General features: G+C 38.4%; 1 protein-coding gene across 1 annotated transcript; it reads right to left on the bottom strand.

The window, feature by feature from the left end:
• Positions 1–868: 868 nt before the first annotated feature.
• On the bottom strand, positions 869–17,413 carry MKKS (MKKS centrosomal shuttling protein). The gene is made up of 4 exons (XM_007426799.4): positions 16,429–17,413; positions 8,582–8,757; positions 5,293–5,403; positions 869–4,375 (listed from the first exon to the last, which is right to left on the bottom strand). The coding sequence occupies exons 1-4, from the start codon at positions 17,411–17,413 to the stop codon at positions 3,935–3,937; spliced, it is 1,713 nt and encodes a 570-aa protein (XP_007426861.1). The 3' UTR covers positions 869–3,934.
• Between the last annotated feature and the right edge of the window lie 36 nt (positions 17,414–17,449).

Genomic DNA, 17,449 nt, shown 5'->3' with positions numbered 1-17,449 from the left:
CTTTGGAAAAGGAAAGAAAAAGAAAAAAGAAGTTGGTTGCTTGCCACCAAAATTGTAGGGTCAGGGAAATTGAGAGAGACAGAAGTGCTAGAAAGATCACTGTTTAATTATATGTTTCAGTTTGACATCTTACAATTGCATCCTTTGTACAAATGGAAAGAAACAAAAAATAAAGATACTTAGTATGACTAATTCAGACTTAGTTTATGGGGAAAACGATTGGAAACAACTTTTCCCATGTGGGCTGAAAATGAAGCAACTGGGTGGGAGGAGATGTGAGTCTCAACAAGAGTTGGCTGACCTTGGTGGGGAGACAGGAATGTGCAAAGTAAAAATCCAACCACTTTAGTGTTATTTTGGATGATCAAACCAAATAGAGTTGCTCAGAGTTACATTTCATTCTGGAAGTAGCATATACCTTGCAATATGAACTTCTTAATAAGTAGGATATTTGTAAGTGGCACTGTTAAGCAGGGAAAGCTTTTATCCAAAACACTAGAGGGGTGGTAAATGTTGGTGTTCAATATGTCAGCATGCATACTCACGCACAACAGCACACAGCATCAGTCCCTATATATGACTACTGTTGTATGCCTAATGAGCTGAGAGTAAGTTCCACTTAACTCAGTGGTACCTCTAGCAGCATTCATAAAACAGGTGAACAATGCTGAATTTCATTGGGCTAAAAGGCAATCTCCAGTTCTGAATTAAAGATAAACTAGCTTGCAAATCAGTGATACTATCTGAACTGTTAGCTTGACTCATCATTTTGGGGGGGAACCCCCCCCCAAGATTATATTCTCAAAAATCAGATTTCGCTATAGTCAACTAGAATAATAACTCCTCAAACATGTTGTGCTAGCTGATGACTGTTTGATTTGCTTTTATTAATATTCAATAAACATTCAGTAGTTTGGGGGAAAAATAAGCTTGAGGTAGAAACCCCATTTTGAAAAAGATGTATACAGCCCTGCTTCTTTTCTTCATTCCCTGACTTGTGCTATGCTTTAATTTAACCATAATGAATTTGAAAGCCTTCTTGATGACTACCATCCCATCCAGCTTTATGTGGATCAGCCCTCTTCATTGCTTTGTCAAGACATCTTGCTCACCATGTAGATATGAATGCGATTTTCTATACTCCAGAAAAATTGCTTAATAACAGTATTATTTTTAAATTTATAGATCAAAACCAAAACTGTGTGCATTCATCAAGCCTGCCTTAAGGAGAGCAAAACTCAAAAATAAAGTCAACTCACGGATTTAACACATTCCATACTAATCTGTTGATTTTGTTTTATTAAGCAAAGTTGTACTTGGCATCAATTTATTGCTACCAGATGGTATGGCATATCTGTTGAACTGACCAAGTGAATATTTATTAGAATATTCCAATACAGTGGTACCTCGGGTCACGAACTTAATTCGTTCCGCGACTCTGGTCGCAACCCGAATTGGTCGCGACCCGAATCAAATTTTCCCATAAGGTTCAATGTAAATATGGTTAATCCGTTCTGACCCCTACGAATTTGGTTGCCAACTGATTTTGGTCGCGACCTGAATCAAATTTTCCCATAAGGTTCAATGTAAATACGGTTAATCCGTTCTGAACCATATGTATTTATTTTTTTAAACCACAAAAATATGACACAAAGTACAGTACAGTACACTAGGAAGAGAGAGAACACTAACCTTGCTTGAGGCGTGGAGGACAGGAAGGCGGGTGGGGAGGCGGTTATTGTTTGGAGGGAGAGTCCCCCTCCCTACAGGAAGCCACGACCACGTGTCACGGCAGGGAAAATGGCCGCGGATCCTGTTCGTCACCTGATGCGGAGTTCGCGAATGGAAGCAAAATTTTGTGAACGGTGCTGTTCGTGACCCGAATTGGTCGTGAACAGAAGCGTTCGTGACCCGAGGTACCACTGTATACTGTTTTGTACACAGTATCTCCAAAATACAGATACCAGTTAACTAGTCAAGAATTTAATTGAAATAAAGAAGTACTCTTAAAAAAAGACTCAGCTATAGAAATTATATTCCAGTTAGCACAAATTCAGAATAACATTAGCCTTGCTTAAGACTTGGTTATGCTAAGTAGGATTTTCTGTTTCCCTCTGATTTTGATTTGGTTTCAAAAGCTGCTTTGATTACAGGTGTAGTTGACATGTGGAAACTAAGCATCATTTGAGAGATACCTCTGAAGTGTTCTTGGGAATGAGAACCATGGCTCAGATTTCAAGCAGTTGGAGCGTGGATCTGGATTTATATCCATATATCTTCTTATATAGCACATATTAAAATCAGTGACTTCTTTATTTCAATTTTAAACAAAATGCAATTTTTTTAGTTCTTCTTTTAGAAAGATGATATTAAAAACATAGCTGATCAAGCACATAAAGTCATAATCAAAGATCCATCTGAGGCAATGTCTTTATTAGACCACTCAAGATTACAAAATGATGTTCAAGTTTGAACAACTCATGAGGAAAAGTAGTAACAAAAGTGAGTGTAAAAACATAGGCAAGAATTCACAGCTCACTTTCAGGATCACCTGCAACTTTTGTAACTAATAATGAAGAAGAGAGTAACAAAATGAGAGATCTGTGTGTCTATATAAATATTTTTTCACCATTAGTGTCAGGCAACAATACGGCCATTCACTATTCAAAGCAGGGATGTATGCAGGGTGTGGTAAAAACTACCATGGCCATCGCCTTGACTTTTTTTTACCGCACCCTGAGGATATTCTCAGTTCAAAGACTGAAAGAACTGCTCTATATTGTAAACAGGCAGGGCCAGTCCATTCTCACAACCATTTAGGTATGGAACAGTTTTGATCTATTAAATGGAAGGAGGAGAACAAAAAAAATCCATGTTTCAGTTACGGTATGTTATACGCTAGAGGAGGAAATTAACAATATATATAGGATTACTTCTTTAGAAACTTACTTAAAACTTGTAGCATTACTAGATCTAAAATAGCTAACTCAAAGAAGCCAACAGGAAAGAACCTCACATTTTTTACTTTTTTCTGTTTTCTGGAAGGTGAAAAGTAGGTAACAAAATAATCCTATATTACATCACTCCAATTAAATTAATAAAGGTAACAGGAAAGAGAGGAGAAACACTTTTGTTCACGAAATATAACTGATTTAGCTGATGCTAGTAACAGTTAATTTTTTTTTGTACTCTTGAAAAATATTTTGAATCTATAACAATCTATCAGAATTAAACCAGTTTTAAATTAAACAATTCTTAAATTAAGAATGAAACAAGATTTGTTTTACAATTTGGACTGTTCTGTCTTTTGAAAAATAGATTAATTAGATTTCAATTATGTTTCACTTCACAATCTTTAAATACTGTAATTAACCTATTATATGCATAACCAATATATGATGTTTTAAGTGGTGAGCTTAACATTGGTACCACCATTTAGTAAAGTGGCTAAAATAATTTCTGCTGCTATTATCTGTACAATAAGATTTTGTTTAGTCACAGTCTTCCACTTTTCATATCCTGGACAAGCAGCGGTCATGTATCCCAGCAAAAAATGTCACATATGTGCATAAATGTTTTCAGCAGCACATGCCTTTTTTTAAAACATCAAACATGCAAAAAAAAAAAAAAAAAAGGTCCAAAATATCTATTTTACATCAAGAAATGACTGAATGCCATCTTTGCAACCGATATTCTCCTTTGTAACTGTGGCACCCTAAAGATACGAGCATATGTGCAAATGCTTCTCTCGGGGTCAGTGACGCAGAAGGCCCTGCTTTTCCCTTCCAGCTATAGACTGGTGGGAGACACTAATCTTGACCTTGAGAATTCCAATGTTTGTTACAGCTTTCTCAGAAGTTTCAAGGAGATGTGGTTGGAAAGAGGCCCAGAAATGCCAGCAAATACATAACGCTTGCGGGATACACACGCGGAACTAATTATGATCTTCAATTATATGTGACAGATCTAAAATGAGATGGGCTGTCTCCACTGCAACTTGCAGACCATTCCTTTTTGCCGCAAAACAATCCAGGACAAGATTGTCAGCAGAGGTTACACAGGACTCGTGAACACAATTTTGGGGAAGGAAAGAAACAGAGCAACAATTTAACATCTTCCAGTTGAGGCCTTCCTGTTTACTGCAAAGGCCGCACCCACACTTTTGAACAAAATCTGACCAATCGGAGTCGCTAGGAATGTTAGGTGGAATAGACCACGAATGACCCCAATGGGTATCAATGAGAACATCACCACTGTCATGCTCCAGAGAGCGAGCGATGGATTCCAGCGAGTGGCAAAAACAGTCAGTTACTAAGTGGAACTCCTCCGAAGAACAGCATAGATCTTCCAAGGTGCTCTCTGTTACACTCCAACTCTAGAACAGAGAGGGAGAAAATGAAAGTTGTTGTTACTCACTAGCCTACTTTGCTGCATTATAGCTCAGTTTAAGATTACCTGGAAGGAAGACCCACTGTGGTTTATGAGTTAAACTCCCAGGTAAATGCCAAACCCTATAAATGTTGATTCAAAATAAGTCCTCTTGAATGAGTCAGATTCATTGTCTGGAAAATGAATAGATGATTGAGGTCTCTGTACAGTATTAGGACGCTACAGAACAAATACTCCCAAATAATGTTTTCTATCATACAATCTCAGATTAATATTATTGCTGGAAAAGAATTGTGCAGGGATCAAGGGCACAGTCAAGGAGCAAATTGGCATCTTTGGGCTGTACTGGTTTTTCAACATAGGTCAAGTGATTTTGAGCCCCCCCGCAAAAAGGAAAGAAATACACTGTGAACAATTTCCTCTACCTCTGCATCCTTTTCCTCTGCCTAACAGCAGGTGGCAACACCTAGCCATAATTGGCTGATCCTGAAAAAAACAGCAGGGCCAGACTTGATTAATATTGGATGGGAGACCACCAGGAGATCCCAAGGCCTAAAGCCAAGCTAAACTGGGAATAAAAAACAAAACAGAACAGAACAGAACCCAGAAAAAGGCAATGGCAAATCATTTCTGCATTGTTGCTCAGAAAACTAAATGAACATGAAGTCATTAGGAATAAAGCTTGATTCAACAATGTCTTTACCTTTTCCTGGCTTTATCCACAGCCTTAATATTAATTATATAATTATATTCAAATTAATATAAACACACAAATATGAAGAGATTTAAGTGTATTACATTTGGTATAATATATCTGGTCTTAGGTGTTTCATCTGTGCTCATAAACATTATACACTGAAGAGCCTTAAACAGTTTTAAATATCCCCCATGAAACTCTCAAACCTTGTGCTTTATGTAGGAGGACACATGTGTTTCGGTACAGCCTCCACCCAGCAAAATCCACGGATCTTTGACTGTTAACTGCAAAACATGTTCTGCAGTTTGACAAGCAAGCTGCAGAGGAAACAAAAACCCAAATACTTTTATTATAGAAGCTGATATTTTCCCCTCCAAACGCAATAGAAAATAATTAATTTATCCTCCCTTTCTGCAAAGGAGTTCTGGTTAGTGGGTATAGTACTTATCCCATTTTATCTGCTCAGTAACACTACAGATTAACATAGACTATATTTTATAATGGAATGATAAACTGCATCTAGTTCTCCTGGATCAAAACCTTTATGGCAGTCAGCTAAATGACAGGTGGCTTATGGCAACTGGCATTTTCTACTCAGTTTCACAATAATGTATTTCTCCATTAATAAGACATTATTCGTTGGCCATTTTGAGGCTAAGAAGTACAAGGAACAAACAGAAGTAATAGCATTTTTAATATTCTTAGACTATTTTGTTACTGTTATTTAATATTACTGACTTTTTGCATTGTTCAAGTTCTGATTATTTTGCATCGCTCAAACCAATACTTTGGATATGAATGCTCTGAATTTATCATTAGTTTTAGCAATGCCCAGACAATGTTCAATGTATTTCAGTCTGCTTTTATGCAGATTGCAAGTCAACTAACGTAACACATTTAAATACTTAGCAAACTATACAGGTTATCCTTGTTAAGCAACCACAATTGGGACTGGCAACTCGGTTCTTAAGTGAAGCGGTCACTAAGTGAAACTGCGACTGTGCTTACGATCTTACTTCAGCTTTCCTTTGCTTTACAGACCTGCAAAGATCACTAATGTGAGGATTGGTCATAAAATTATTTTTTCATCACTGCTGTAACAGCAAACGGTCACTAAATGAGGCAGTCACTAAATCAGGACTACCTGTACTCATTATTTTAATGAAATTATTTGTTTAAAAAAGGTGCACCAGTTAAAAAATGCCAATTGCCACATCTGTGAATTAGAAGATTAAGTAAAAATAAACAGCAGAATAATATCTTTATTATGAATAACCAACTATCACAATCAAAAGAGAAATGTTTGGATTATCCATAAGGATTCTTTGCATTGAATCAAAACAATCAAAACTGCAACAAGAACAAAACTAAAGATCTAAAGCTGCACTGGAAACTCTATGTTGCAAATATGACAAGCGGTACAGAAGGCAAAAACAGGACCTGGAAATGGTGACTCATGCTCTGATCACCACCAGGATAGCCTGCTGTAATGTGCTCCACGTGGCGCTACCTTTGAAGACCATGCAATTTGTGTGGAATGCAGTGGCCCATTCGCTGGCAGTGAGAATCATTACAGCCTAGATTGCTGGAGCTGCACTGGCTTCCAATTGGGGTGCAATTCAAAATGTTGGCTTTACCCTTTAACCTATATGGTTAGGTTGACTTTAGGACTTGCAGGATCATGTTCTCCAAACAGAACCGACCTATCCAATTCGCCTCTTTTGGCTGGGGATAATGAGTATCCCCCATACTGAAGTGAGCTTGAAGATCTAGTGTTTCCTTGTTGTGACCCAACTCTGTGGAACAGCCCCCCCGGAAGTTAAGATTGGCCTCCTGGCAATAAGATTGGGAGACAGTTGCACGAACCTGCCCAGCTCTGTCAACAGGGCTTCCTTCTCAGTAAAGTGGACAGGATCGTTGGTTTAAGCAGCTCCAGTTTCTTTGAGTAAATTCATTTCAAAACTTTAGCTCTTTTTTACTTTCTTTCCTTTCAATCAGCATTTAAACAGCCACAAAAATCATTTGCCATCTTTTTTGTCCTATGTCAACATGCTTCTTTATGAAATCTCACAACAGATTATTTTAATTTAAAGCTATAATCTTGGTAACTGGCTGCTGACTGGCATGTAGCAGTATGTAATCAAAGAGAAATTTCCGAAACAGCTTTCCATCTTCCTTCTCCCATCCTTTTCCCAGAAGTAAAGCTAGGCTGGAACAGATCCCAGATTATGTCCCATTCATGTTTACTAGGTGTGATGATCAGGAACATTGCAAACATTGCCATGGCATAAATTGTGATACGACTGCCTGCAGCACTTCCAGATTATGGAACGATGCACCCAAACCATTAGTCAGATAAAGCTGTGCACAGTAACAGTTATGTCCTTCTATGATTAAAAAAGGCTTACTTTTGAGTAAACCTGTACCAGACTGCAAAAGGTTGTTTTTCTTCTCCCTTCCTATCCTTTCGGCATCAATTAACTACCTTTCAGACATGGGGGTGATTTCTTGACCCTCAAAATTACTCTACTCTTTTTCTCAGCAGAGTTCTATAATATCTTCCTTTTGTCATTACTCTGTTGAGACAATTGCACTCAGCATGTGATATGGAGACCCCATTAACTTCTAGGAACTAGACCAATAATCTCTTAATTTAAACAAACCCAGAGTTAATCTCAATGGAATTTAGCCTATTTATAGACTATTCGCAAAGCCTCATTTATTATTTCTATTTTTTTTCTTATCACCTAAGCTTTGGCCAAAAAAAAAGAGTGCTATTTTTTTTCTTGAGAAGATTCCTGTGCCAATATAGTTATTATGATAATTTCCTTAAAATGCTCATAAAAAGCAACAGCTGTAAATCAAGAGACACAGTTTAATGCCTCTCAGTTTCATTTTATCAGCTCCTCTCTGACAGAATACTGGAACTTTTACCCCACAGCAACAAATAATTATACTCAGTTCCTAAACACTATGCCAAATATCAACTTGTTCAATATTGTCCAAGTATTTTATTATTATATTTTTATTCTACCTTTCTGTCCCACCAAAGAAGCCCCTAAGATCACGTTCCTGATCCTCACCCTCTTTATTTATATTTTCACAATATATGAGAAGAGACTAAAAGAGGCCTACAGTGACACCCATGGCTTCACTTCACTTCACTTGACAAGAAAGAGAGGAAGCTCTTGACAATGACATTTTTCTCCAAACTTTATACTAATTACATCCTTGCCTGTAGATTGTGTCTGTCTTCCTGGCATGTCTTCCCTAAATCACCTTGCCTCTCGTTAACCAACTTGCCAGCTCTGGCCCATTTTGGTTATTTGTTAAAGAATGCCTTAAACTTCTTACTTGCAGTACAACCCTGACTTCCACAAGTGTTTAATGGTCTTAGGTCATTATTGGTTTCATGTAAAGAGAGCTATCCAAGCAGCTAACCTTCTAGCAACATGCCTCTTCTACTGTCTTCTACAAGATATAGAGAGAGTTTACCTTTAGTTCATCCCACGCTGTTTCATTCCTATTACAGAGTAGCAAACTGCAGACAACTGGCTCATCAGGAATTAGATGCAAGAACCATTTTGAGTCAAAACATTGAGCCTGTAAGTCCTTCAGATGGCCATAACAAGCAGGAGACAGGAATTGTAAAGAAGGTATTGGCTGAGAACCTAATCAATTAAGGAAAATAAAGGCATGTATTATCCCATAAACAGAGAAGCCTGTTTTAGATGTCCCTGCTAGTTGGGATCAAAACAGACATTCTGCAAGGCTTATATGCTTTTAGATGTTCTGGGTCAAGAAATAGAGGCAAGTAATTTGGACAAACCTTATAATTAATAGAGCTACCATCTGCAAGCTACAAAAATGAAAGTTTAGATTGTGAAGGTATAATTTCAGGAAAGAAGCACGTAACTTAATTTGTAAGATTCATTGCCCTAAGATGCCTCAGTGATGGCCAAGGGCTTAAATATTCTAATAAAAAGATCAGATCAATTTACAGACAATGAAGTATCAACCTTATCCATAATAATATGTATATCTAAAAGTACTGTTAATGAGTACTTTCAGATATCCATATGTCTATATCTAGTTAATTAGTGGGAGAATCATATAGGCTATCAATTTGTCTAATCTAGATGATTTCTAATCTTTCTTTGAAGGGGATGGGATGGAAATCATTTTAACTTTAGGGTCATCTTCCTTTCAGATAAATATGGTAGATAAATGGACCCACATTATTCAATATTAAATCTTGGGGAAGGCAACCTCAGTGTTTACTATTGGTGTCACATTCCGGCTCCCTCTGCTCAGCTCCAAGACCTAGTCTCCAGACTTCTGTGGCCCTGGACTCTGGCTGCTGCTGCTGAATGCCAGGTCAGACAGTAATAAACCTTATTTAATCATGGATGAGAGGGCTAACCTGGTATGTATTACTGAAACCTGGTTGGGCTTTGTATGTGGGGGTCCTCTCTTCGAATGTGCCCTTTAGGGTTTTGAGTCTAGCATCAGCCAAAACTCCAGGGTAGGGGTGGGGGTGTGACTGTTGTCATCCAAAAGTTTCTGGTGGCCTTTAGGGCTGCTGCCCCAGACGTAGCCAGATGTGAGAGCCAGTTTATAAAATTGGGCCATAAGGATCGGTTGAGTCTGCTGCTTGCCTACTTCGCTCCCTGTAGTGTAGCAGCATTCCTGCCTGAGCTCCCTGACTCTGTGGGTGAGTAGGTGGTGGAGTTCCCTAGACTGATGGCTTGGGGGACTTAAGCCTGCCTTCTCTGGGTCTGGAGCCAGAGGTGGCTTGGGAGTTCATGGCAACCATGAACCTGACCCAGCTTATTAAAGGCCCAACTCACAGCAGTGGTCACACTTTAGATCTGGTTTTTGTCTTGGGGCAGTGGCAAGGTGATCTTGGGTTGGGAGATGTTAACATCAGTGCCTTGCCATGGACAGATTATTTGCTTTCAGCCCCAGAGTTCTCTGTACCTGCACCACGCTGCAGGGAGGGTCTGTTTGATCAGCCTGCCCCAGGTCCTGGATGGACCCACTGGGGCTTCAGAGGGGACTTGGGGTTATTCCTGAAGTGCTGGTGCATGGTTCAACTGAGACCTTGGTGGCAGCTTGGAATGAGCATGCCACCAGAGCCTTGGAATGGATCACATTTGTCTGGATTTTCTGTGTTCATGGATCCCGTAGAGCTCCCTGGTTTATGGAGGAGCTCTGGGAGATGAAACTGTGCAGAAGATACATAGAACACTGCTGGAGGAACACAAGGAGTGAATCTAACTGAACACAGATGAGAGTCTTTATTATGCGGCAATAAGAGCGGTGAAATGAGCTTACTTTTCCACTCTTATTGTGTCCCCAGATAGCTGGCCAGCAACCCTGTTTCAGGTGACTAGGTCCCTCCCTGGTAAGGAGGGATTGGGGAAAATCTTGCGGGGTCACTGTGAGGATTATCCTAGACATCTGTTGAATAAAGTCATTTGGATTTGCTCTGCGTTGGACTCTGGCTGGGCAGGTCCTACTGAAGTGACTGAGGCACATTTTTACCCAATTATTTGGATGGAGTTTCAGCCACTTGGTCCTGAGGAGGTAGACAGGGTCCTTACAGCTGGGAGCTCTGCCACCCGTGCTCTGGACCCACAGCCCTTCTGGCTGGTCAAGGCCTCCCAGGAGGTGGCATGTGGTTGGACCCAAGGGGAGGTTAATGCCTCTTTGTGGGTGAAGGTGGTTCTGCCTGCCTTGAAGGAGGTGGTGGTTTGCTCCCTTCTCAAGAGACTATCCTTGGACCCAACTGTTTTGGACAACTTTCACCCAGTCTCCAACCCTCCCTTCTTAGGGAAGGTTGTTGAGAGGGTGGTAGGCACTCAGCTCCAAGAAACCCTGGAATAAGCATATTATATGGATCCTTTTCAGCCAGGATTCAGGCCAGGTCATAGTACTGAGATGGCATTGCTTGTGTTTGTGGATGACCTCTGGAGAACAAGGGATGGGGTGGTGCATCCATCCTGGACCTCTCAGTGCCTTTCAATACCACCCATCACGGTATCCTTCTGGACCAACTTAGGGGATTGGGATGGGCGGGGGGGCGGGGGGACTGTTTTGCGGTCAATACTAAATCACATTCATGTTGAAGACTGACTACTTTCAGAATATAACCCTAAGCACTCCATTCTGAAAACAATTTCCTAGAATGTTGCTGGTTGGTTTAATAAGTGCAATGATATTTCTTTTACTCAACATTTAAGTGATTTTGATATTATTCTATTACAGGAAAGTTGAATGCACAATCATTTTCATCTTCGGGGCTTTACTCCATTTCCTGTAAAGGCTTCTAGAGCTTCCAAGAAAGGGCAGAACAAGGCAGGCTGAGCGATCCTTGCCTCAAGCGCTTTAAAGGCAGAGACAACCTTAGTAGGGCACTATGAACAATACACTATTACAACCCAATTAAAAATAAAGCAATTATTTATAATTATTAGATTAAAGCACTTTGATCTAATAATTATAAATATTTGTCTTTCGCCAGTTAAAACATGATTCCAAATAAATATATTTGCACAGAATTGCAACAATGTACATACAATCTGAATCAGTCATTATCTGTTCATTGATGTTCTTTAGCATACAATTTGAGATTGGAACCGCCTTCTGAGTTCAGAGACCCTTTGGAACACTGTTCTTCTTTTTCCATGTCTTTTTCCATCTTTGATGTCTTTATAGATGTCATAATGCTGCTTTTTGTCTCTTCTAACAGCTCTCTGAAGTTCTTTGTTAGGTTCCTTCCTGAGATCTTTATATTTCTTGGCTTTGGCTTTTCTTGTCTTCTTGGCAAATTCCAGTTTGTTTTCACGTCCAGTTTGCTTTCTTCTGTTTCTTGGTCTTTGGCAGTCTCCGTTCACGTTCATCCCTGACAACCTCTTTGATTTCACTATGCAGTTCTCCTGGTTCCCACCAATGGGGGTCAGGATTTACTTCAAAGTGATTCCTTATGTTCTCCTTGAAAATGATGGGTCAGTGTTCAAGACCACACCCCCCCCAAAAAAAAGTCACACACCACAGACCACTGGAATGCTAAAACTGAAAGCCTTTTTTTAAAAATATAATTTTTATTGAAGAAATTTTTAACAAGAGAAAAATACAAATATTAGAAAAGAAACAAAGAAAATAAGGAAGAATAGTGAATAAGAAAGAAAATAGAAAAAGAAAAAGAAAAGAAAAGATTATAAAGAAGTGGCTTCCAATCTTTTTGACAGCAGTTATAAATGCATTTATATTTTACTCTCTCTCTAAGGTTACATCATAATTTCCTTCTTTCCATAAGCGATCCTTTCTAAGCTTCAAACGCATAAATCACAAGTTCATTTTTCTCTTTTTTCAACAAAAAGTCCATAAGGGGTTTCCAGTCACTGATAAATGCAGTTGTTGTTCTCTAATCAAACAAGTTAATTTTGCCATCTCTACTATTTCTGTCATCTTCCCCAACCACCCCTCTATTGTGGGTATTTCAGAATCTTTCCATTTTTCTCATATAATAGTCTTGTAGCAGTAATCATATATAAAAATAATCTTCCGTGGTCCTTTTCTAATTGACTTTCCATTAATCCCAGCAACAAACTTTCTGGTTTGTTGAAAGTTGGTCTTTAAAATTCTTTGTGTCATTATACAGTATGTATTTGAACTCAGAAATTTTTGGATTTTTTTTACAAGTCCACCAAGCATGATAAAATGACCTTTCATGTTGTCCACATTTCCAACATATATTTGAAGTATCTTTATACATTCTAGACAATTTTTATGGAGTCATATAAAAGGTACATCATTTTATAAACATTCTCTTTTCAGTTATAACATAATGTAAAGTTCAATCCTTTTAAACACCTGTTTTACCACTGTTCCATCAGTATATTGTGTCCAAAGTTCTTAGCCCATTTTATCAAACATTCTTTCATTTGTTGTTCTTCCATTTCAAATTTCAATAAATGTTTATATCTTTTAGCAATTACATGTTCATCATTTGTACATAGTTCAACTTCAACTTCTGTTTTCTGCTGCTCAATTCCAAATGTCCTATTATCTTAAATCTTTCTCTTAACTGTGCATACAAGAATGATTGAACCACAGCAGTCAACTGCTCTCTTGATTTCATCTTACATTCTCCATGTAACTGTTCTAACAGCTCTCGATAAGTTAACCATTTTTCTTTACCTACTGTTTCTTTCCTGTAAAATGCTTCTTGTGCTGAGACCCATAAAGGCATTTTTGGGCATAGTCTGGATTTTTATCTGTTCCATATTCTCAATGTGGTATTGCTAATATAATGATTCTTAAAATCTCCATTAACCTTAACTTTATCATACCATGCTAAAACTGAAAGGCTAAGAGATTCTGGAATAAGAGAAAAATTGGCCTCACTGTACAAAATGAACCAGGAAAGAGAATGCTGCCAATAAAACTCAGTGTAGCAAATAACTTCTTCCAACAATTTTAAAGACAACTACACACATGGACATCAATGGATGGATAACAGTGAAATCAAGCTGACTATATATTCTGCAAACACAAATGGAGCAGCTCTATTCATTTAGTAAAAACAAGACCTGGTGCTGAGTGCAGCTCAGATCATAGACTCCTCCTTGCTAAATTACACCTTAAACTACAGAAGACAAATAATTAAAACTACAAGATATGACTTCAGCAATATTCTGTAGAATTACGAGCTCAAGGTAAAGAATAGATTTCATGGATTAGATACATAGAATGCCTGAAAAACTCTTGTGATGAAATTCTTGACTTCATTAAAGATGAAACAAAAACATTCTGAAATGCGAGCAAAAGAAGGCAAATTGCTGTCCACTGATGCACTGAGAATTATTTAAGAACATTACAGAAATCAAGATGAACATATATGAAAAGGTAGACATAAAAGATGAAGAAGGAAAGGTTCTGCTGGAGAAAAAAGATATTAAGAAGAGGTGGTATGAATATAGAGAAGGTGACAAATAGTTCCCCAAACTGATGAAAGATACAAAAGTTTACCCACTAAACTAGTCAAACATTTTGGAAAGTGAAGTTAAATAGTCTTTAGAAAATACTTCTAATAGCAAAGACACAGGAGTTTATGAAATATGATCTGAACTGTTTAAAATCTTACAAGTGTTACCTGTTGTTTGTAAAGTGGTATGGAAAACACAGCAGAGCTAAGGGATTGGAAAAAATTTGTAATACAATATAAAAAATGGGACAGTATTAAAGAATGCTCAAAGTACCAAACAATTGCACTTCTCTAACAGGCTACTAAGATAATATTTAGGATTTTGCTATCCAGACTTCAACAATACATGAGATGAGAATTGCTGGATGTACTAGCTGGGTTCACTGCTAACATCTGATGGATAATGGAAAAGGCAAGGGAGTTTCAAACAGACATCCAGTTTTGATTTATTGATTATACAGGGCTTTTTATGTGTAAAGCCCTTAAAAACATAGGTGCTCTGGGTTACCATATCTACCTATTGAAGAAATTGTACAATCACCAGGAAGCAACAATTATAATAGAATATGGAACAACTAAATGGTCCAAACTGGGTAAGAAGTAATCCAAGGTTATAGGTTGTCACCTTATTTAACTTACATGAGATATACTAAACTAGAAGAAATAGGAATTGGAATTAAACTCCTGAGAAAAACATCAGTAATCTTTGGTATGCCGATGGTCAGAAGTGAGAAGGGTTTAAGGAATCTCTTGTAAGTGAAAAAAGAATGTGCAAAACATTATTTGCTCCTGAATATCAAAAACAAAGAAAAATTATGTCAACAGGCAATGCCAACCCTATGCAAACAGGTAGAAGTTGAAACAAGCTTTAATCTTCCTAGGTTCAAATGGTGAATACAGTCATGAAAAAAGAGACATCTGTTACATGAGAAGACAATGATAGGTCTAGACAAAACATAGAATGTACAAATATCATACTGGCAACAAAGATACCTGTTGTCAAGACCATGGTTTTCCTAGATGTAAATATGACTGTGAAAGCTGGATCATCAAAAAGGCCGAAACATAGTGATTCAATTAACTTCACTGTACATCATATGGAACCAATTTTAATTCTGCCTTAGCTGTGTGCAATGTTGTGGCTAAAGTATGTCAAAAATGCCCAGTTTGAGCTGCAGAAGAGCATAGTAATTAGACAGTACTCCAAACCATAGATTCTTAATGTTGCTGAAAGCAATTACATTTTGTGGAAATATGATTGTGATTCAGATTCTAAGTTCTAACCAGATTGACTTTGATGCTATTTATGTTAATAAACTGATATCCTTTAAATCCTGGATATTTTTTTACAGAGATAAGTCATTTCAATTGAATTATTCAATGAAGCTGTATGTCTGCTATTTTAATAACACAAATAATATAAATCAGGAATGTTTCTATAGTGTTGCCTATGATAAGGGAAGGAAACAAAGGGAAACAACATTGATTTTAGCTTAGTGTGCTGTGTGAACCCAACCATTGTGATTTGTGAACTGTAGTCCATTGTCTGTTCTTCTAAAATAGGAGGTCTGACGTTTTCTAGGGAGCTTCACATGGATTAATGTAAATAGAAGGCTGTGATAGGACATCTTGCTTTAACAGGGTTTATCTCTTGGGATAAAAATCAGGGTAGGTTCTACTCATTTTCAAGCAACTGTTCACAGGAGCTCTAATTAAGAAAGCTGAGGTCTGCAACAGTTGCAGAATATTTGGTGTCTACCCATTCTGTGAGATCCGGCAGGAAAGGCATGCTCCAGATCCTGTTCACAAGAGAGTGCTATCTGGTGGGGCCCAGGAAGAGACTCTTTTCTGCAATGGCATCCACCCTCTGGAACATCATCCCCCCACCCCTAGAGATTAGACTTGCCCCAACCCTGCTGGCCTTCCACTGAAAACCTGGCTTTGCCATCAAGCCTGGGGCCCTGAGAGTGTGATGAGCCCATTTCTCGGTCTGAGTTGTGTTAACTGAGTGTTCTTAGCTGCTATGTTATTTTATGTTATCTGTGTTGTTTTAAACTTGGTTGTTTATTATGTTTTTAACCATTAACCACCTAGAGTCATGCATATGAGATGGGCGGCCATTTACATTTAATAAACAAACAAACAAACAAATAAATAAATAAATAAATGGGATGAGGTTAGACATAGATCAAACATCTGAATATTGCTCAATTAACAGTCTAGCGCTTGGAATTTAACCGAGGACAGCTAGACAATTGACACAGAAAAGATTCCTGCTTATGGCTTGCCACATCCCATTTTCTTGTGGAACATATCATGAAGTTACCATGTCTGAAAGCTTATTCTTTACCTGTCATTTCCTTCAAGGGCTCCATCATTCTTATTCCAACTCTCTCGACAGCAACAATATTGTTCTCCTTTAAATACTGCTTCAAGGTTGGGTGGATGACCTTCTGGCATATCACAAGACCAACACCATCAGTTATTACTTGCCTGCCTACATTGAGCAACTGATCTAACATTTCGGCTTCTGGAGAAACTCCGTGGTGGATAATTATGGCTCCTTCTCCCGCATGAGACAAATCTCCTGACATAGACATGCCAAAAAGTGCCACTCTGATCAGGCCTGAAGCAGTTCTTTTCAAAGGCAGTGTCAGATACAATTCTGGCATTTCAATTAAAAGTCCAGGATATATAGTAGAATCCATAACTCTCTTATTTTTTACAGGTATGTAAAGGCATTTTCCTAGCACAGCACCGGAATCCGTGTTTTGGGGGATGGTAAGCAGAAAGGCCTTTAACACCAATATGCTGATATGATCAGCTTCCTTTCTGCTAAGCATGCAGGCCCGTTTGCTCAATATGATACTGCGCACTAGGCTAAGGAGAAGCTTAGAACTACTGAAATCCACTGGTATTCGGCAACCACAGGTTTCAGATGAAAGGTAGTCGATGCACAGGCTCAAAACATGCTTGCTGATTTTAATGAAAGTACATGGAGCAACATTCAGGCTTTGATATTTTTCAAGCAAGCTGCAGCAAAAAATTGCTGTAAATAAGCCACTATCCCTGAAGAGTGCAAGGTGATTCTGCACAGAGGCTACCAGAAGCTTTAAGACTGGAAGAGTGACACAAAGGCTACTGAGCAAAACCGAAGATTGTGATGAAATACGAACATAACCTCCCGTGCCATTGTGAAATTGTTTAAGCCTTCCTGTTGGGCCGTAGCAGGACCTCATTATTTTACTAAATGCCGAGACAGCCTGGCTAATCATCTCCTTAGTTAAAGGCCCAGTGGTGCAGAGGGAAGGCTTTTTAACATCAGTGCGAGACATCTTTCCAGAGAAAATTCCAGTCAAGGTTTAGAAGCA

Source organism: Python bivittatus, unplaced genomic scaffold (genome assembly GCF_059951505.1).
Source record: "Python bivittatus isolate LINGU-HERP-01145 unplaced genomic scaffold, Pbiv_v1 ctg000020_np1212, whole genome shotgun sequence".
NCBI lineage: Eukaryota > Metazoa > Chordata > Lepidosauria > Squamata > Pythonidae > Python > Python bivittatus.
The sequence above is the reverse complement of the archived record's forward strand: the minus strand, read 5'-3'. Positions and strand labels throughout refer to the sequence as shown.

What these genes read in the sequence shown, in the direction of transcription:
- MKKS (XM_007426799.4), bottom strand. Translation starts at nt 17,413, where the DNA reads ATGTCTCGCACTGATGTTAAAAAGCCTTCCCTCTGCACCACTGGGCCT. An exon ending in CAGCGTGGGATGAACTAAAG is followed by an intron (nt 5,404 to 8,581) that starts GTAAACTCTCTC and finishes TTTCCTCTGCAG; the next exon opens with CTTGCTTGTCAAACTGCAGA. An exon ending in CCTCCTACATAAAGCACAAG is followed by an intron (nt 4,376 to 5,292) that starts GTTTGAGAGTTT and finishes TCTCTGTTCTAG; the next exon opens with AGTTGGAGTGTAACAGAGAG.